At 39.2% G+C, this 23,190-nt stretch overlaps 1 protein-coding gene across 5 annotated transcripts in view; it reads right to left on the reverse strand.

Moving 5' to 3' along the window:
- Positions 1-23,190, reverse strand: part of ATP8A2 (ATPase phospholipid transporting 8A2) — a 493,942-nt gene that overhangs the window by 276,891 nt on the left and 193,861 nt on the right. For all 5 annotated transcript variants that reach the window (XM_072134328.1, XM_072134326.1, XM_072134327.1 and 2 more), the window contains one exon: positions 22,273-22,337. In XM_072134328.1, the coding sequence (XP_071990429.1) occupies positions 22,273-22,337 (65 nt within the window). The remainder of the gene's footprint in view (positions 1-22,272; positions 22,338-23,190) is intronic.

Genomic DNA, 23,190 nt, shown 5'->3' on the forward strand with positions numbered 1-23,190 from the left:
TGTCAATGTTATTATTAAGATGTATTGTAAGGTTTCTTATAATTACTTGTACTGTTGAAACGTGTAAAGTTTCATTGTGTCATTGCTGTGTTGTTTCAACAGAGAGATAAGCCACAATATAGAGAAGAACCTGAAGGGGTGAAAATGTAAAAGTAAATATTGTATTCTATTGTAAATTAGTATATATTGTATTGTATATTGGTATATATTGTATATATATTGGTATATATTGTATTGTATTGTATATTGGTATATATTGTATATATATTGGTATATATTGTATTGTATATTGGTATATATTGTATATATATTGGTATATATTGTATTGTATTGTATATTGGTATATATTGTATATATATTGGTATATATTGTATTGTATATTGGTATATATTGTATATATATTGGTATATATTGTATTGTATTGTATATTGGTATATATTGTATATATATATATATATATATATATATATATATATATATATATATATATATATATATATATATATATATTGGTATTGCAAATATTCCTTTATGACATAGCGAAGCAACCACATCCAGGCAGAGGGTGGATAGAGCAGTGGCCATACAGACATATAACTCATAAACTTGTAAGTGAGTGCAGAGAACCTCTCCATTCATTTACTGCCTACATGCACAGGATGGTGGAGGCCTTGCAAGGTTGGTGAAGAGTGTTCTGTGTAGTTCTGCATTTGTGTGTGTTAGTAGTAACAGGACTATGAAAAGTGAATTTATAATCCAGAACGCAGCTCTTACAAGGGCTCTGGGAGGGGCCATCACCCTGAAGAGCTTTCTGCTCTCTGCTCTGCGCTGCTCCACAACCTCTCCCCTCTGCTAGGAGTAGGAGGTGTAGCAGGATTTTTGTTGGATTCTTATAGCAGACACTTATTACACAAGAGAGGGAATGTGGAAAGCTCTTCAGACTCTAAGACCTCCCAATTTTGCTGCTATTTACTACACACAAAGATTAGTAACAGCTCTACAGGGCTTATACCTAGAACTATCTGCAGTTTATGATGGTTAAATCTGATGTCCTCAAAGCCAATAAGATGTGCTGGAAGGTCCGCACAGTGACTGATTAGGCTCCATAGAGTATTTTATGTGATAAATGTCTTTGGTGGGGAAACCCCTCCTTTAAAGCTCCAAGCATCATTAACAATGTGAATACAGTTACCTCCTAGGACAGGAGAGTTACGTCGCTATTTGTAAAGTTTGACTTGTGCGATTTTCAGTTTCCTGTTATAACAAGTCTAGACCATAATCATTCTTTCAACATTTCAGTCTTTAAAATCCACAGCTCTAGCGGATCATGTGATAAAGTTTCACGTACACTCACATTCTTTTGATCATCTGAACTTGTTCAGTGCTAATTTTGTTCTCAGTGTTTTACTTGTATGGGGAAACTTTTTAGTTTCCAGGCTCTGTGTAAACAGTTGGGTTCTGCCAGGCGGCCTCTGTTATGCCACTGTAGTGCGCTGTTGTAAATCCACGTAAAAGAGTATAATTTGTGACAGGCAAAGCACTGAAATATCCTGAAGGAAAGATCATGTGTGGTCCCAGCTGTGCTGTCACTACATTTAAAGCTGTATCTATTATTTCTAGACTTTTACATAGAGACAAAGTACTGTTCACCATAGACCTGCTTGTAAATTATTAAAATATTCATGGTGTATTAAAAAAAATTTCCATTTTTATTCTTATTAGAACTAATGAATGGTACATATTGTTTTTTTTTTAATAATTTGTATCTTACATTGCTATCCTGCCTGAGATGATAATTACTGCTCAAGTATGATCTCCACAGAGCAGGAAGTGTTAGACTATCAACATGCTCAGTGGTCACAATGAAAACTGCAATATTACTGGATTTTCCTTTTAATTATAGATTGTGACATCAAACATGTATATATAAAATCACAAAATGTGTTTAAATAAAATAATCTATATGTGTCAAAAGAAGAACAATAATTTAACACCCTAAGTATAGGTCACTTGTTTCTACATTTTAATTATTTATAAGTCTGCTGATTAATATAAGAAAAAATACTCTCTTCACAATATCCTTAGGAGTCACCAGTCATAAATCTAAAAATCCCATTATCATTTTTATATGTATCTACCGTTTAAGATACCATATATAGATGCTAAAAGGTACACAGAATAGCAAGATATGTAGTAAGAGAAGGAAAAAAGGATACACACAAAGCTATGAACTTGTAGCTCCACAAGCAGGGATATTAGATATATAGACCTTAAAACCCAAGACAAAATATAGAAACCAAGGGCTACGTATAAAGTGCATATGCAGAATAACCCTGATGCAGCTCATCCTATTTAGCAGAGTTCGAAGATGTTAAGAAAGAAGCATGGGGGGTCTGCACACAGTAAGAAGTATAAAAAGTAGCAGGGATGCTAAATCACTTGATGAACATTCTGTGATTATCCTGAAGGCAATATTAGCACATGGGCAACTTGTGTCATAGAGTCTATACCACATAAGAAAACAAGGAGCCACTCAGTTCTCAAATATAAAATGAACAAAGATTTTTATTCGACAATATTAAAATTAATTACAACGGATGTTTAATGGAAGGTATCCAATATAACAAGTTAACTAAACCTCCGCATAGCACTAGAGGGTATATCCACCATACAAGTGACATATGCCTAAGTTAGTGCCTCTAAGAACATCTCCACTATAAGTACCCCCTGAGGAAGCGTGGGCGAAACGCGCGTTGGGGTGTCCGAGTGCTTCCCCCACATACCACAAAATGGGTAAGACACTAGTATTTTATTTCTAATTTCACCATCTGAATACAATTTAACTAGCAGTGTGTGAATTAGTTTAGTATCCACATATAGTGGAGATGTTCTTAGAGGCACTAACTTAGGCATATGTCACTTGTATGGTGGATATACCCTCTAGTGCTATGCGGAGGTTTAGTTAACTCAGACTTGTTATATTGGATACCTTCCATTAAACATCCGTTGTAATTAATTTTAATATTGTCGAATAAAAATCTTTGTTCATTTTATATTTGAGAACTGAGTGGCTCCTTGTTTTCTTATGTGGTATAGATTATGTTTGGGAGTAGTTCCGCATTTTTGAAGGTGAAGGGCTTGATGCCCGGTCCTATTATGTAGCAAAATGAAGATGTGGTTTTTGATTGTGTCATAGAGTGGCCAACCCCTTTAAGAAGTGTTACATTTTGTCAGGGACAAAAATTCTACTGTTTACATACATGAGTTCTGTTCTTATTTTTAACTAAGAGAGTCATCGTTTTTCTTTGTGGTACATTGGGCAGATAAAGAGTTCCCTGTGAAACTAGTTTATATAATAAATAAATCTTCTGCCACGGATCTTCCACCACTATCCTCATATTTTGTAGTGCTGCTCTGGACTTTTCCATACATTATATATATAAACTTAGGAACTAATTGAGACTTTTTTTTTTGTATTTTGTACTTAGTCAATAAGTAAAGATGGATTTTTCAAAAAGTTGCAAATTTTGGTGCAAATCTTAGGAAAAACCGAAAAAAACTCATAACTATTTGTTATATCTGTTCAGTCTTCTGCTCCTAAGACACTCCAAATTATTTTACGCACTCACAACTCACAGTATTATTCTTGAATATTTTATCCTGGCCCTTATTCTTTCTGTTTGATGTTCTAGAATGCCAGCAAATGACAATAGCAAGCTAATTGCTCTGAAAAAAGAAAGATTTCCTGAAATTCAACCCAACTACCATATTCTTTTACTGGAACCGATCACAAGACAATTATGCCGAGCTGAATAATGCGATGTTTGATATTAGTCATCAAGCACAGAAAGACTTTAAAGAGCCACAAATCAGACAATAATTTCAGAATTACAAGTGGTTTGACATTGGTGACCTTTATACTTGGTTAGTAACGACGTTAACACAAGCCAGACAGCATATTTACAATACAGACAAAACAGAGACTAAATAATTGGTCATACTGAGGGCATAGGTTAAAAGGGAACGATTCCAAATGTAAAAGATTTTACAGTATAAAAAGTAAAGCCAAAGCTAAGCTGTACAATATACCAAACTGTATCACCTTGCCAAAACGTGCAATGAAACATCACCGGCACAGTGCTATCATGCCGTGTAGGTTATTTTCTCATGTAAAGGTAAGTAGGACTGTGATTACTTGCACAAGATGACCCTAAACTTTATGGTCACTGAAGTAATTCCATAGACTCTTTGCAACCTGATACATAGTGAGCTTCAGAAGACATTGATTTTATAGACTCGATAAAATTTGGAAGAGGGAAGATAATAAGAGTCAAAGTAAGGGGGGAAGAAATGCTTTTCTTTAAACAGACTAAAGATGTGGCGCACTATGAGTGCCTAAGAATGTTCCCCCCTATGCCCTTTGATCTGGCCATTAATCCACCCCCACACAGAATAATACCCCCCTTAGTGCTCTCCAGGTCCCTGTCATATTGTGATAGTACCAAATATAAGTATACAGAACCACAATAAAATACTGAATTCATCAAATGTAGGCAAAATAAACGTTATATCTTTATTACTATTTGTACACAATATGGCAACCAACAACAAATATTAAAAACATCACATAAAAACAGACAGAAAGTGATGGTGGTCAATACAAAAATCAATAATTTGCCATAATAGGCATACAAGTAAAACCAGGGAGAAATATAGCGGTATAAACAGAGTTCCGAACCTTAACCAGGCGTTCTACACTATCAATTCCTATCAATACTACACTATCAATACCACGGTGAAGAAACTCCCAGACCACCACCACAGCACCCCGACGCACGTTTCGCCGTCGCTTCCTCAAGGGGGTGTGCAGGATAATAATATTGTGCCTGTCAGTCTCTGCTCCACACAGAAGCCAAGGCACAGTGACGACGTCTCTCTGCACTACCATCATGGTCAACTCTATCCACATCCGGAGGACACTAGAGTTGACATCCCGGGACATATCTCTCACCAGGCATGACAGTGAATAAGAACCCAAAATTCAGCACTGTCCATACGATTGGTATGAGTTCTAATATTAACTTGTATTATTGATTTTTGGAAAGTTTGTCACTACATAAGTCACTACTTAACACTTTGAATGTGGGACACACTATAGGCGATATATAGCTTACTTAAAATGTTATTTGAAGAATTTAATCTCATTGTATTTTCAATAGAAAAATAAATTTACACTAGGGCAGTTGGCCACTAATAAGAAAATTTAGGAGGATGAATATAAGACCTTTATTGTACTTGCCCTGTGTAAGTTTATCTGTCTCCCGTGGGAGCCGCAGATGACCCCACCAGCAAAAGGAATTGGGGCTTCCTTGATTTCTCGGGCCTGCTGCCTACTGGTGGATGTAGGGGGCCATCCAAGAGTCATTACTGTATGCACGCCCCTTGATCATAATCACTACCATATCAGTGGTTGGAGGATGTCCCTGACATGCCCCTCATCTGGTAGTAAACCAGCAGGACACGGGACATCATAGCTAGCAGCTTATGTAGCCAGCAGGTTATGTAGCCAGTAGGTTATGTGGCCAGCAGGTTATGTGGTCAGCAGCTCCTGCAAGTAGCAGAGAAACTTTACAAGGCCAAGTACAATATGGGTGATCTAATTAGACTATGGTTTGTAAAATGTCTTATTAGTTGCCAACCTCTTTAAGAAATGTTTCAAAAAATTTGGTAATATAAAAATAATAGAAGAAAAAGATGAATACATAGTAAATGGCTGAGAAAATTGTGAGAATATTATTAGCTAAATGTAAAAACACAAACAAATAAAAGCAATAATACTTTGATCCAAGCTTTGCACAATCTTCTGTTCTCAAAACCACATTTGTGGACCAGGTGCACCCTAGAAATGTTCACATTCCAGCAGAAGTAAATACACAAAGTCACACGGTGAAACATCAGGTTCATTCCATGAGAAGAACAGTCAGAACTAGGCTGCCGTTCCACTAAACACAGTGATGTACTGATTGAGTAATGATGACATAAGTGGCAACTGGTGATGTAGTAATAAATGTCAGATGGCAACAGGGAGATTTATGACCTTGTGCATGCCTTATATTTCAGATGTTTTTATGTTATAAAATTCTGACCATCTCTAACATGGCCAAAAGCTGCTTCATCAAGGGATTAAAGTCCCTGGATTAACCGATGGTGGAACTACTTTGCAGCTGTATAAAAAGAAGACACCTGGTATTACAAAAAAAAGTCCATTAGAAAAGTGGCTAATACCAATGTGAGTTGGGTACTTTCTTTAAAAATCAGCTGCATGTAAAGAATTTCAGCCAATGGTAGATAAATAAGGGAAGAGGGAGTGAATTAGGGAAGCAGAGATCTCCAAGGCCAATAATAATAAAAAAAAGGCTATAAAAATTACCTGTCTATTTTATAACATTAATAATTATTCTGGGGTGGGGACCTATTCAAAGTTTAGTTATTTCCTTTACCTCTGTTATAGAGGAATTTATAAACTTGCTATAATTAATTTTATTTTTGGTGTTTTTTCATACCTCCGAACAGTACAGCTGTAGAGTCCCAATTATTTCTCTGGATGCAGATGGAGTTGAATGCAGTAGTAAAGCAGAAAGGTATTGGCTGCCGTGGACACTGGACTCAGGGACAGTGAACCCTAAAACTCCAGCCCCTTACGCTCTGCTGTAAGGGACAACCATGAATATGTTCCCTCCTTGTGCCAAAGAATGGACACTTAACAAGACACACAAATAACACAAAGGGAAGGTCGGCAATCCAGGTCACAACTAGGATAACATATTAAGTACAGAATCGTAAGCACAGAAGAATAGTCAAGAACTTAAGCCAAATATTGAAAAAACAGATGCATATCAAGCAAAGTGCAGATAAGACATCTAGCACTGGTAATTTTATCAGGGTAGAGTGTCTGCTCCAGGTGAGAGGGGCAGAGCTCTGAGGATGAGACCGTTAACCCATGCTGGTTCAGAGCAAAGTTTTCAGAGTTTTAAGGAAGATTCAACCAACAGTCCAGCCATTAAGCACTGTTCACACTACCGACTGAAAAGAACCAAATAGAATACAGCGTCTTCTCAGGCTGTCAGTACAAACTGCAGAAGACCCAGACACAGATGTTGCTCCCTTTCTACCAAGAAGTCTCTGCCACTGCTGTGTGGCACGTCTAATGACTTCACATCAGCAGAAGGGAAGACAGAAGAACTTCTGCAGGGAATGTGGAAATATGATTTTTTTATTCATAGCCAAAAAAAAAAGTATGTGTGTCTAATAGAGGGATGTTTAATAGAACAGGGAGAGAGAGCATTATATTTGGATGCGTTAACAATGGGGGTGTTTACAGGAAAAAGGGCACAAATCGGTGGACTTCATAAAAGGTCCAAAAGCAAAATCGTCACTATAACAGAAGATAGTCCCCCATAACCAGTTATTGGCATGGAATTATTTTTAAAACCACAACCCAGAAAATTTAGTAAAATACAGAACACAATTCAGTCCACGACCATCTACATCTCAGCATTTACATGAGGTCAATCCTAGAAACCTTACAAAGAAAACAAAGGATCATGCCTAATACTAACATCATCCATCATCTCGCTATAAAACCACCATACAGACATTTACTGCTCAATTGACAACATTTACTATGGAGATCTATCCAAACGGGTGGCAGAACTTCCCAACTGAGTGTCCAGCCAAGCTGTGACTCAATCTTCACTGGTTTACAGTACCGTGCACTAAGCAGTTTCCTTCTGTTTGTTTTCCAGCCTTATCTTACACACATCAAAAGCGACTAATGGAAACATTAGCATAAACCTTTCAACATTACATTAACCATTCCAAAACACAGAGGATTCATACGTGTTGTAAGTGTTGCTGAGCTGCTCTCCCTTTAAACAAATACTTGTCGACAATGTCACCATATCAAGGATTTACTGAAGCCAGCACTTTGTAAGTCCATAAAATCCCACCTTTTACATGTTGTAAATATTTATATAGAGATGTGTTAATGCTTTCACATGGTGGCGGTCTATGTGTATACATATATAAATACTGTAAATACATTAGATGTCCCAAGAACAGAAAGGCCTGGTTCATACTTGCACTGGTGTGCACTTGTGTTATGGGAGAGCATGACAGAATCAAAGTCACGGAAGTATCTGAAAGGTCCTCCATTCACATTCTGTTCCCCGAGGATTACATTTACATAAGTATAGCTTCCAAAATTTTTAAAGGAAAATTATATAGAAAAAGAAAGGTAACAAACCATAAAAGAGATGGGAACTGGGCCTAAGCTATAGGGTTATTATAACAATGAAGGTATCATAGATCTGTTGCATGACAAATCTAGTCAAGAAGGCCAGAATTTAGCTTCTCCATGGCTACAGACTACAAACAAACCTTGTGTAGTCTGAGCAGTTATACTCCTGCCCATCTGTATCCTACTTACTAAAATATATTTGGTATACGAGTATAAAACAGGAAACATATAGGGTGTGCTTTCTGTTTTGTGTTTTTTTTTAATCTGTTGGATCAGTAATTTTAGCCTTTAACACCCCTTTAAGTGTTCAATCTAGCACTGCAAGGAAATATCACCAAACTTGGACAACTCCCGTTAAAACAAGTGTAAGAATACACTTATTGAAAGGTTAAAAAAAAATCAGAAAAGAGAACAAAAAAAATCAGCGCTCCCAAAAATACCATTTTGTCCAGATGCGCTTCCTTATGCCTGTGACCAGCTTGAGGAAGCTGTGTTGCTCATTTATGTCTGTTTGTCGATTCTGAAATTAAATTATGTTGCCTAACTCGGGATGCAGTTGACAGACATTAGACACTGGGGGGCACATTTACTTACCCGGTCCAGACGCAATCCAGCGGCTCGTTCTTCGGGTCTGCCGGGATTCACTAAGGTCCTTGTGCCCGATATCCACCAGGTGTCGCTGCTGCGCCGAGGTCCGACGGAGTTCACCTGCTTCATCCCGGTGCATATAAGTGCTGATCTTGCGACACAAATCCTTTTCTTAATTCCGCGTTTTTTCCGAATCCGTCGGGTTGTCTGATGGCCACACCCCCCGAATTCTGTCGCATGAAAGCTGGCGCCGATGCGCCAAAATACGATTGCGTGAGCCAAAATCCTGGGGGATTCGGCGCAAATCAGAAATCGTCGGGAAATGCGATGAAAGTGCGCGATTCGGACCCTTAGTAAATGAGCCCCTGGGTTTTGCCTCAAGAAGAAGTAAAAGTGCCTTCACTCTGCTCTTTTTGCTCAGAGGCTACTTTTGGGTAGTGTACCTCTTGTAGAGAGATTGCTGACTGCTAGACATCACTTCAAGACTTCTAGCTTAGCTGACAGACATTAGAGAGCTGTATCATTGGACCCTGACAGGGTGGCTGCCATTTATGTCACATGGACCTATCTGTTAAAATGTGTTGAATGGTTATGTGTGGCCATTAACTAGGCTCAGGATTTCTGGTCAGTCATATATGCAGAGCACCCTGTGTCCACATGTTGCATTTCATGGCCTTTTCAAAGCAGGATTATGACCATAGAGCATTGTATGGCCTGAAGGCCACATCCGGCCCTCTCACTATCCCTGACCGGCCCTTGTGAGATTATCCAAAAAATCTAAGCTCATTATTGAATATTGATGAATTTAGGTCCATATTTTCATTGAACCATTGTAATGTATCATATACATACATATACATATGTAGGGATAGGTTATATACTCAATACAGTATAAAGATATTGGGTAGAACTGAGTTAAGTTTATCAGTCTGATCATCAAAACTGTTCCAATTTCTCATGTGGCCCTCAAGGGAAAATGAATTGCCCACCCATGCTCTACTTTTTAATGTAATATTTTTTTTGTCAATGACTGATGTATAAACAGTAGTTAGTTGACCAGATATAACCCAACATAGAGGTCCTTGGCACCTACAACCAATCTTCCGAAACATCTTCTAAAACATCTGTAGAAACGGTGAAGTGTTTCCCATGGGAAAAAGAGAGTTAAGTAAAAAGAAGACCTCATGGTTAAATATACTCCTCACAATTCACTTCAGGGCTAATGTGATTTTCCAAATGGAAGGTAATATAATAACTCCTGAGTTGCTGCAGCTTGCATGTACTTATACTCAAAAAGCCAATTAGCATCAGGAATTCTGTAATTATTCCTGCGCCTGTAATTTCAGACAACAGCAGCCGGCCGAGAAGAATAGGACAGTTAATTGTAGATTTGTATTACTATACTTCTAATCAGGACTACAAAAGTGCGATGCTTGTCCCCGGACCTTTCCAAAAGATGAGGACACAGCAGAATAGAAAGGACTTCCCACTCATTCATCTCATGTTTCTTTAGATTAATGGAGACAGCTCCTGCAACTTTTTATTAGTTGGCACTCTTTAATTTACAAAAAAATGGGGGGGGGGGGAGGTTAGGGAACTGCAAGAGCTCAAAGAATTACACTCATCTGTAGTCCTGATTGTTCGTGATGCTGAATGCAATAGTGATTTTTTTCGCCCCCCCCCCCCCCCCCCGGAGGGGTGAGGGCACATTAGCACAATTGTTTTAAGTCATTTCTATCTCTATCAGATACTTCTAATGTTTATATATCTTAAGTTTACTAATGATGATGTTGGCGATTCCATAAGGAAACTGTTACGGTAATGAAGGACTCTACATCACCCACTGGTCCTTATGAACTGGATGTTTAGTGTCACAAATCGCTCGGTATTACTTTCCTCAGTGCCTGCCATAAAAAATAAACATACATGCTTACTCAGAGATCCAATGAAGCCGAGTGAGTAAAACGGGATGTACTACGTTGGCTTCATTGACTCATCGTGAAGGCGCTAAAAGGCAACAGATAATGACTTATCTGACTTATCTCTAGTTCTGAAAAAAGTTTAAAGGAAATCTACTACTAGTTGGTAGTAAAATAAATCTACACATACTTACCTATAGCAGTCTTCTCCACTATCCCCGCACTTGTCATCTATAATGTTGACATACCGGGATTGCTGTAAAAAAAGCAGCTAAAGAGCAGGACTCTCTGGGCTGTTAATTATGTACCCCTCTCACATGACGTCACCTTCTTCTCTAGCTTGGGAGAGGGAGGTATCTTTTGCGCTGGAGGCATGAATAATTAACAGCCTGGAGCATCGGACATCACTTCCCTGCACTCTGTAACTCTTTTTTTTACAGCAATCCCATATGACCACGTCCACTTTCTATTAAACCACGCCCCTTTTGCAAGGCTGCTCCCTTTTTTTCGGACAAGTTGGAAAACGGCCAAAAATGTTTTGGAAGCATTTTTTCAGGTAATTTTCAGGTGCAGAAGCAATCGTGTATCCCCCCCCAATGTTGTAATATCAAGGCTACTCAGTATTTTAACTACAATTTACAAAAGCAGATAAATATACAATTAATAAAAACAAAAATTGCTGGGACAAGAGGGCAGCCTGGCAAGTTAAAAAGCTTAATTACAGACACCTTACAGCTGATTATTGCAGTCTGGGACTATAGTAAAGCATTCAGAGAGCTTCACCAAAGGTCACAGTGGGCAGAGGGGTCCATCGTTAACTAGGGGTCGTAAGTTGGGTGTAAGTCAGGTGTCCTTAAGTAGGGAACCGCCTGTATAGAACCATATGGTTGTAACCTGATGGGCTGCCCCAACAATCGTGGTATTCCTCGCTATGTGTTTATATGATTTTATTGTATATCAATGTTACATTTATATAATAAAATGTAACATTTTTATTATTAAGGTAGTTTCCTCTGTCCTTCTCATTAATGAAGTCAATGGCAAGGTTGTAAATTTTAAAAAACTCTCATGATAGGGCATAGCGCAGTTTTTGGCAGTGTTTTTAACTACATCTGGGGTTGTGGTAAAATAGTGCAGTTGCCAAACCACAAAAAATTAATAAAACACAGTCCTTGTGAATGTAGCTTCCTTTTACTGCCTGGAATCATAAATATTAGGCAGAGGTGCTCAGAAGTTTTGTAGCACCCAAAAGGGAGATGCCTACTAGTCATGGCAATAGTATTGCAGAGGTCTTCTACTGGAGGCCCTTCATTTCAAAGCATAAATCATAGGTATCACTTGTGTATTTATTAGTTGACAATAGTTCAGTTAAAGTGAAAATTCAGGCTTTTCTTATTTTTTTATATAGGCTCAGTAGGGGTATAAAAATAACAAACACACTATACTCACCCCTCTCTGGTTTACCATGAAACCTCCCGTCACCACTGGACTCTGTTTGCATAGAGATGCTCTGTGGTATAGAGATACTTCAGTTACTGCTGTAGCGGGTTTATACTCTCAAAGCCGAGTCACTGCTGTCACTCTATATACAAAGAGAAAGCGACAATAGCAGGCAGTGGCGGGCTGAACTGCTGCACCAGAGAGAAGTGACTATTGTACGTTTGATATTCTTATAACCTTATTTTTAACCTATTTGTTTTAAAAACATTGATACCTGACAACCACTTTAATTAGACAGATTTTTGTCACGCAGTTATAAATTATGAGCTCACAACTGAGCCTCCCTGACTGTATACTTATGGTATGGAGAACATGGATGAAGAGGATAAACACAGTGTACAGTAGTATTAGATTCTGCCTTTTCTGTGTGCACATTACAGAGCAGTTTCATGTTACAGGAGCTAAAAAAATTCAGTAGACCTTAATTAAGAACTTAGCTCATTCAGATTTACAGCTACCCTAAGGCCAAAAGCTCAAATGGCATCATGGTTGATATGGTACTGTGCACTCCCAGCTGCTAATATAATGCTTTATGGAGGCATCATGGGATTGACAGCAAATCCCAAAAAGAATAAAAAGCTGTATACTACATGGGGGCAGGCTGTATGCTATGTGGGGCACGCTGTATACTACGTGGGGCTAGCTGTATACGACAGGGGGCTGGCTGTATACGACAGGGGGCTGGCTGTATACTACAGGGGGCTGGCTGTATACGACAGGGGGCTGGCTGTATACTTCATGGAGGCTGGCTGTATACTTCATGGGGGCTGGCTGTATACTTCATGGGGGCTGGCTGTATACTTCATGGGGGCTGGCTGGCTGTATTCTACATGGGGGCTGGCTGGCTGTATACTACACCCTCGGGTTATACTCGAGTCAATAGGTTTTCCCGGTTTTCTGTGGTAAAATTAGGGGTCTCGGCTTATACTCAGGTCGTCTTATACTCGAGTATATACGGTGTACTATAAGTAGAGAAATGCAAAATGAAAATTTTATATTTATACCTACTGAAAAACGATGTGCACGTACAGCTTTACTTTATATATTAATGTCACTCACAATAGGATGATCTTGAGCATCTGAGCACTTATGCAAACTGGGTGGGCCTATTCGGCTCAGATGAATCCCTCGTTGCCTCCTGTCAGGGCTGTCACTCTTGTACAGCAAGTGTAATACCGACAGGAGGAGGCGATTAATCCTGCCAGATCCCAAAGCTGCAGTCAGGCTTACGCAGTTCAATGACATATTATACCGGACCAGCCCTGACAGCAGGAAGGCAGGGTCAGGAGGCTAAATGTGAATAGAAGTTTGTGGACCCAATGTATACCCTAAATTACACAAAAATATATTGCAGGTAATACATTTTCATACATTTTTGCAGAAAATACTGCATTTTAGTAATACAATAAATATTCCAATAAAATTCAAAAAATTATTTATGAAATCATACACATATAAAATACAAATACTAAAGCATGAGCAACATAACTAACTAATAAACATGAATGAAAAATAATAATATAATTCTTGGGTCGAGGACAAAAAGAAAAAGTAAAAAAATCAGAGAAACATATAACATGAATAAAAAAAAAATTATATATATATATATATATATATATATAGAAAAAGGCAGCACTCCAATTGTAAGGTGAAAAAACGTGAGTTCCTCTTTATTGCATGTCCCAAAGCAGCAGCAACGTTTCGGCTCAGTGTGAGCCTTTTTCAAGCTAAGTGGCAAGTGCACGCAGTGCATATATATACAAATTCAAATAGGTCACATGATCAAACATAATTAGGTCACATGATCGTGTAGGTACAGCCCACTTTGCAAACAATGCATATTATATACACATTAGTGAAGATAAAACATATTTATAGTTACATTAATTCATAGTGTTATATACAGCATATGGGCCCATAAAAGTGCTAGTGCATTTGATGTAGTGTAGACTGTGCAAAGTAACGCTATGAAAGTGCCAGTGTTAATTAAAAACATAAAACAATCTGAAAGAGTCTGAAAAAGCCATTGATAACTCACCACCTCGCACGCTTAAAGCAGGCTGCTAAAAACAGTGGAAGAACATGATATCGCTTGGACGCTTGTATGACACGCATCCTTGGAACGCACGCGTCACATAGGTACGTGCGCATGCGTCCCGGCAGCCGTGGCACCACTGGTTGCCAACGCAACCCATGACGTCATCCCCAAACAATAATACAAGTATATGAACCGATCGTGGAGACTGTTCGTGCCGGTACGTAGAGTCCAGCATATTGTGATTAGTGTCAGTATTTTTAGGTGCTGTGGTAGGGGAACAGGCGGGCCAATGATGCCCAGTGCCACTAAGGACATTGTTGGTGGCGTGCACGATGCGTGCTCTACACACAACAGGTGAGATCACGCAGTATGGGAGTGCCCACAGTACCCCGAGCACCGTATGGGCTCTCTGTGCAACGCCCCCAACCAAAGTGCACGTAAATGCACACTGTCACCCATATCCACAAGTGACAGTGTGCATTTACGTGCACTTTGGTTGGGGGCGTTGCACAGAGAGCCCATACGGTGCCCGGGTTGTACAAGCGACGATCGGGGTACTGTGGGCACTCCCATACTGCGTGATCTCACCTGTTGTGTGTAGAGCACGCATCGTGCACGCCACCAACAATGCCCTTAGTGGCACTGGGCATCATTGGCCCGCCTGTTCCCCTACCACAGCACCTAAAAATACTGACACTAATCACAATATGCTGGACTCTACGTACCGGCACGAACAGTCTCCACGATCGGTTCATATACTTGTATTATTGTTTGGGGATGACGTCATGGGTTGCGTTGGCAACCAGTGGTGCCACGGCTGCCGGGACGCATGCGCACGTACCTATGTGACGCGTGCGTTCCAAGGATGCGTGTCATACAAGCGTCCAAGCGATATCATGTTCTTCCACTGTTTTTAGCAGCCTGCTTTAAGCGTGCGAGGTGGTGAGTTATCAATGGCTTTTTCAGACTCTTTCAGATTGTTTTATGTTTTTAATTAACACTGGCACTTTCATAGCGTTACTTTGCACAGTCTACACTACATCAAATGCACTAGCACTTTTATGGGCCCATATGCTGTATATAACACTATGAATTAATGTAACTATAAATATGTTTTATCTTCACTAATGTGTATATAATATGCATTGTTTGCAAAGTGGGCTGTACCTACACGATCATGTGACCTAATTATGTTTGATCATGTGACCTATTTGAATTTGTATATATATGCACTGCGTGCACTTGCCACTTAGCTTGAAAAAGGCTCACACTGAGCCGAAACGTTGCTGCTGCTTTGGGACATGCAATAAAGAGGAACTCACGTTTTTTCACCTTACAATTGGAGTGCTGCCTTTTTCTATTTTGATATCTTCAAAGGACCTGACGCCCGGCCCTAATAGGCGTGCACCCCTTTATTATTTTCTTCATTTTGTGCTGCTTGGACTTTCTTCAAGTATATATATATATATATATATATATTTATATAAATTAAAATTTATATATAGTAAAATATAGTAAAATTCTTTGGTAATGGAAGAAAAAGTACAAAAATCTGACATAAATAAATGAAAAAAACAAAATATAATAATAAAATTCTTGGCTTGTGAGCAAAAAAAAAGTCATTTAGTACCAAGGATATTTTACTGTGCATTTTTTTCGGCTTTCTATTTTTGTATGCACATCTTGTACTTATTAGGTACAGGACAGTATTGTTTTTGTGTGATTAATTTTTGTGATATTTTCTCTTTTGATATATTAGGGGGCTTGCTATGTGTATTATATTTGTAAATTCATTATTTATGATTTTTTTGTAATATGCTATTGATTATTTTTGGGTAGAGGGGTTTGGTCCACCATGACCTCCACGCTGGAGCATATGGTACTGGCTGTATTTTTTAGCTCTTTTTAATCTTCTTTTTTATGTGTATATTAATGAAGATTGTAAATAATTTTTGGATTGCTTTTGTTATACTTCATATATAACTTACATAAATACACACTATGACACTAGCTTACAAGTATGACTGTAAAAGTGCACCGGAGGTCATCATAGACATCCCTACGCATTTCACAACATATACAAATCCTCAAGTGATCCCCATGGCCCACAAATGTCAGAACACTTAAAAATACTGTCCGACTTGGAGATTAACATGATTCATTCACTGTCGGGAAGAGACAGAAACTTTTCCAAGATCACTAAAATATAAGAAGATTTGAAGCAAAACATTCCTACAACAATTCATTCCTGCAGCTAATCTACAAGGGATGGCTCTTCATAAAATAACACTGTACCTTTCCATTCTATTCCCACAAAGCTGAAGGAATGGCTCCCTGCGGAGAAGCCGTTTGCAATGGAAAGAACAGACGTGATTGATTGCATCTCATCAATAACAATTTTTTTAGGTGGTTAGATGGAGATCAAAACAGCTGCTCAATCACCCGTTTTTTGCATCGCTTGAAGATAAGATTAAAATAAAAAAAAAAAAACAAAGACAGAAAGAAAAATAAATAAAATCTCCGAGAAGGAAAACATCAAACCTAAAACGGAATGTTTTACAATTATCTCAGAATTTCTACATGTGGAATGGAAGTGAGTGCTTTGTTGGTTCGGATTTGCTTCATTTAACCAACATAACAATTACCTAGGAAAATATAAATATCTTCAATCCTCCGGCATTTACTCACATCAGAAATGCACATCAGCAATGGCTTCAAAGACCGAGCTTAAATTCTGAAGGGTAGACATGATTTTTGTGTTTAATATAAAAGAAATGATGAGAAAAAACGTAGAATTTAGTGAGCAGAGAAAATAAACATGATCTGTTCCAGGCAGGAAATCATTGACATGATAAAGTGAATAAATATTTGGAGCGCATCACAATACCAATTGCCCCAGGGTTTAGGCTGGTACTGGAACACAGGCATTTCAGATTACTAGACAAGAGAGAACACATTTAGGGTGGCATCACACACACAGCAATTTTTTCTACAAAAAAATCCAAAACCATTAGTAGATCCAACAGATTCTTTCATTTTGTATTTACTTATGGCTTTGGGTTAAAATCAGTGAAGTCACGATGGGAAAGAAATATGACCCTTGAACTACCCACAACCTCTGTCCCTGCCTACTTGCCGGCCCTGCACTTAACTACAAGTGACAACTGAGCAGCAATCCCAACCCTAGATAAGTACACAATACTGTAAAACAGATGAGCAGTGAGACCCAAAGTAAAATCAGAAAAACTGTGTCGAAAACCAATATGGTGGCGAGGTACAAAGCAGAAGAGTAATAATTCTTAATAATAATAATTGTTTATTTATATAGCGTCTACAGATTGCGCAGCGCTGCACGAAGCTTGACAAATCAGTCCCTGTCTCATGGGGCTCACAATCTAATCAACCTACCAGTATGTTTTTGGAGTATGTGAGGAAATCGGAGGACCCGGAGGAAACCCACGCAAACGCGGAGAGAACATACAAACTCTTTACAGATGTTGACCTGCAAGGCAGTAGTGCTACCCACTAAGCCACCATACTGCCCATTCCTACTTTCCGGCTCTGCACTACAAGTGACAATTAAGCAGCAGTCCCTACCATGGATAAGTACACAATACAGTAAAACAGATGAACAGTGAGACCCAAAGTAAAATCAGACAATATGGTGGCGAGGTATAAAGCAGAAGAGTAGCTAAGGATCAGGAAGAAGGTCAGAATTAAAGCAAAATCTAAGCAAGATCACAGAATCTCACAAGCAGCCAGAAAGACAAAGTCAATAACAGGAACACGTATAATCAACAAGCAGATATAAATGGAGTGATTGGACGCCATTCCAGAAATCGATTGGTGCCGGCCTGCAGAACTCTCATAGGTCTGTGAGAACACACAAGCCCTGCTCAAAGAGGCTGCTGACCTGTCAATCAAACACCCTCCCAAAGAACATCACATCTGCGTGTGGTTCCCAGTCTTAAGAACTAAACTGCAGAATGTGATCCTGTAGCAGCCCTAACTGTATTGTGTTATCTGTTGGTTAGGGGTTGGGCCCTGATCAATCTCAAGAATGGTGACATGACTGAACGGAACAGCAAGGCAAGTTTCTGTGCCACTGCTATACTCACCTGACTGGAGATAGGTAAGTAAAGCACTGGTCCTTCCCCGGCAGTGCCATAGAGTAAATGGGAGGGCCGGAGGTATATGTGATCTGCTACTGCATTCATGTAGAGGAGTAGGACCCCAGTTCTCATGTTGGGTTTGGGTCACACAGGTCAGATCTCCAGAATCATCATTGTCCTTATCATGATAAGGAATAATATTACATCTTGGGCCAACCATTTACATACACGCTTATATTTACATACACACTTGACTTGGCTAAGCATGTATGTGTTCTGAATGGTGGGAATGAAGTAAATTGCTGCCAAACTATGCTGGCAGTGGCTTATCTTGCCTGAGAAAAAGCAGATCGAATACATTAGCACACACATCGGAGCTGTCTAGATGAACTTGCTACACACTCAGCAAAAAAGTGATGCAAATTTTTTATGTGTTTAGACAGTGTTTTGCCCTTAATGATTGTGTGAAAAAAAACCACACACTCACATTTGAATAGTGAAAGTTACAGTAGAGAGCTTCTATCTATGTACAGTGTATGGGAGACATCATTGCAGCTAGTCTCCACTCACCACCAAGACAACAGAGTACTAAATATAGAAATTGCATAGGTGAAAACTTCTACAAGATACTTAAACCCAAGTCATATGATAGTCAAAAACAGTATTGCTTTATGTAAAGACTGTTAAAACATTACATAGACTTTCATAAACCCTTGGGTGAAGAAACCTGAAGACTTACGAAGATTTCTCACGGATTTTAACGAATGGTTAATACTTGGTGATCAGCATATTGTTAAAGGAGTTTTCTAACTTTTTTTAATGGCATCAAGATAGGCCATCAATACCCACACCCGGCCCTAACACTGATCAGCTATCCTGTACCTGCTGCCGGCCATTTACTATACTGTACAGTGGTTGGAGCTGGTTTCCTACATACTCTATGTGTAAGGCCCCCCACCAAGGTTCTGCCGGATTGGTGTCTATTGAACGGAAAGGCTACTACACAGAGGACAGACAAATTTGCTTCTGATCCCAACCACTGTATAATGAATGGCAGGTGTAGGACAGCTGATCGGAGTGGAGGCCGCATTGATCTCGTATTGATGGGCTATCCTGAAAATACAACATAAAAAATAATGGGTATGGAAACTGACTCTTCCAAGAAGTTGAGATTGTTCCCAAAGTTCACAAGCACTTCAACCACAGAAGCCAGGTGTACCATAATACATAATTTAGCTGGATTATATATAGAACCTTTTACTAGCCTCCAACATCATGAAGTATTACAATATATCACAACTTTATGTATAATAATTTCTACATTTTTATGTTTCCTTCAATGTTACTTTGTACGTCCCTCTAATTTACAGACACATACATTACATAGTCCGGCCCTGTGAATGCAGCATTCATCTCGAGTATCGCAATCAATGAAATACTAGAGAATATGGCAAGTGTTTCCCTACTAAAAAGCTGGCTACCATTTACTTACATGGGGCCCAGCTTATTTCTAACATGATTTATGGAGATCCTAAGAAAATACAAAATCTAAATGTGATCAAAATCTCATTAACTTTCAAATTAACATTCCTTCACGTGTATAAAAATATTTGCATTAAAATTTCCAAGATCTACAAACCATTTTCAATTATATTCCGTCCAAAAATGTAAATTTAAGCAGAAGTGTCATTAATCATTGGCCGGTTATGAGAGAATAACACATTATTGATGTAAATATAAGATCCCCAGTGCAATGGGATCGCCAAGGTATACAGTTCGCTGCAGTGCTGCTAATAGGGAGGTTACCAGGAGTTGTCCAATATATAACATCTCATAGAACAGCACCACATTTGACCATAGGCAGCTGTTGATATTGCAGTTCAGCCAAATTTAAGTTTAAGTCAGCAGCCATCTAGCCTTAGGCGTCATGGGCTTCTCTCTTCCTCGACTCCCTGCAAAGGCCCATCCTCTGCATTATAGGGGATCACAGTGTGAGAAATGTAAAGCTACAAGCTACAGAAAAATAAGTTCTTTATCCTGGGCACAGGGAGGGAGGTATATAGTAGAGCTGACAGTATGTGTGCGTAGAAGTGCTGAAAATATTATATGCACGTCAAAGTCTCATTTCTCTTGCCAAGTGTCAGATACTAGTACAATGTTCAGAAACTAAATGAAAGTGTATATAAACCCTGTGCCCTGATAATCTAACCACGTTGTCAGCTCACAGAATTACAGGAATCATGAAGTGTCTGCTTAGAGAGTCCCCGCCCACACCCTTGAATTTTACACTTACCATCACTGAGTGATAGGAGATAAAACAGCAATAAAACTGAGTAAAATTGTAAAGTAAGGGGTTAAAAATTATTTTTATTGTGTAAACATCACTAGGGGATTGAAATTTGAGAATTTTCTTTAATGGGCAAACTGCTTTAATCATCTTTTATAAGAAACATTTTTAGTTCCATGAAATTTTGAGAATTAGTACTGAACATTGTATGGGAATATGTCAATATGTGACAGGTTCCCTTCAACCATTTTCTGGCACATATTTAAATGTTGAGAATGATATTGGAAAGGTTTTAAGTTTTTATTTGATCTTATTTTATAGAATTTTTACCATGTTATATGATGCTGATCCATTTGAAGGGGTTACCCCACTATGAACACATGCCCTTTCCAATGGATAAAAAAAAATCTGTCTAATAATTGGGTGTCTGGGACCCACAGTGACCATAAGAATGTGTGTCTACGAGTGTCCCCAAGTGTGTCCTATAAATTGAGCACTAATGTGCTAAATTCACTCCTCTCCCTAGTCATCTACTGCAACCCCATAGAGCCTGCGCACCCATGTTATATTCATATAAAGCATTCAAGAGCACTTATGTGTCCTCATTTTTAAGAATTTCCCAACAACAAGATTGAGAAATCTGTACATAATCGGGGGGGGGGGGGGAGCTGGTATTTTAAACATCCAGCCTCATAGTATATCCAGAAGCAATCTCCAGCAGATCTGACCAGTTTAGACCAGGTCTGACCTGGCGTAGATTTCAGCTACAGTCTCCCCTGGTTTTGTGCCCTTTGTGCTTAGCTCTCCATCATGCCCAAAGTACTGTGCAGGGAGGAATTCTGCTCTATACATGCCTTGACCTACAGTTTTCTAGCATACTAAATTCTACATATTATGATAGGACTGTACAAATACCGTACATTTATAGCTCTTCACTAGGAGATCAGCATACATAATATTATATACCAGTGATGGGGAACCTTTTAGAGGCCGAGTGCCCAAACTGCAACCCAAAACCCCCCTTATTTACCGCGAGGTGCCAACCAAAATTAAAGCAGTAACTTATTGCTCCCTGCTCAACAACTTTCAATCATATTGGCCTCCTGAGGACAGCAACACAGCAGAGAGAAGGGAAATATTTATCATTTTAGCTTAGTTCCAGTGTCCCTCTGTACAGAGAATCTTGGGGCCAGCAGGAGGTCCTCCAAAAATAATTCAACCCTGTCTAATTCTCCCTCTTCCTACAGTCCCAAGTAGCGAAGTCAGTATCAAAATATGACTGAAAGCAGCATCTTTTAATTTGCTTGGAACTGCAGGAAGATTCTTTGAGTCTTGTCTGTTGTTCTGGGGCGATGGCCAGGGTGCCCACAAAAAGGGCTCTGAGTGCCGCCTCTGGCACCCGTGCCATAGGTTCACCACCACTGCTGTATACTATAATAATAAACCTAAAATGTAATGTAATAAACCTAAAATTAACACGCTTTTCAAAGGTTCATGCAAAAGTAACACGAAGTGTGACAGGTACTTACGTCCAGAGAGTCTTCGTTCACCAATATGAGTGACATTGTCTGTGACACCAGCCTGCAAGAGTATCCTGCCAAATACAAAGTATCAACTGTCAGCCATAACATGGGACAACACAACACAGGAATATATATTCTGTAGCAAAGACAATGGCGGTCATTTACTTACCCAGTCCTGTCGCGATCCAGCGGCGCGTTCTCGGACGAGTATTTGGGTCTTCCGGTGATTCACTAAGGTCGTGCGCCCGATGTCCACTAGGTGTCGCTGCTGCGCTGAAGTCCGCCGAGGTCCGCTGGAGTTCACAACCCATTCCCGGTGCATGTGAGTGATTGATTTTGCGTCACAATTCATTTTTTAAATTCCACGTTTTTTCCAAATCCGTCGGGTTTTCCCATGGCCACTCTCCCAGATTTCTGTTGCGGAATTTCTGCGCCAAAATCCGATCGCGTGCGCCAAAATCCCGGCGGAATTTGTCGCAAAATGGAAAAAGTCGGGAAACACAATGAAAGTGCGGCCATGGAGCCCTTAGTAAATGAGCCCCAATGTAACAGCTTATCTCAGATTGTTAAAGGGATTTGTTGAAAACTATGACTGAAAACTACAAGATACAGGACCTTGCAAAAGTTTGAGGCAGATGCAGAAAAATGCAGCAAAGTGAGAATGCTTCCAAAAAAAGATGGGCTAACAGGTTATTTTCATGAATTAACAAAACGCAAAGTGGAGCAGCATTTATTCCAGATACTTGCATGATGTTTATCAAATGGACTCAGTATAGAGGTTGTTCCATACATCTACCAGAGCTAAGCACAGATATCTTGCAGATGTAGACTTAGGCTCAGTTCACACCTGGGTTTGTCTAGTTCCGTTCCCACTTTTGTTATAAAATAGCGAAAAAAATGAGGGCAGCTGCTAACATCTTTTTT

The sequence above is a fragment of the Engystomops pustulosus genome, chromosome 2 (assembly GCF_040894005.1).
Source record: "Engystomops pustulosus chromosome 2, aEngPut4.maternal, whole genome shotgun sequence".
Classification (NCBI taxonomy): domain Eukaryota; kingdom Metazoa; phylum Chordata; class Amphibia; order Anura; family Leptodactylidae; genus Engystomops; species Engystomops pustulosus.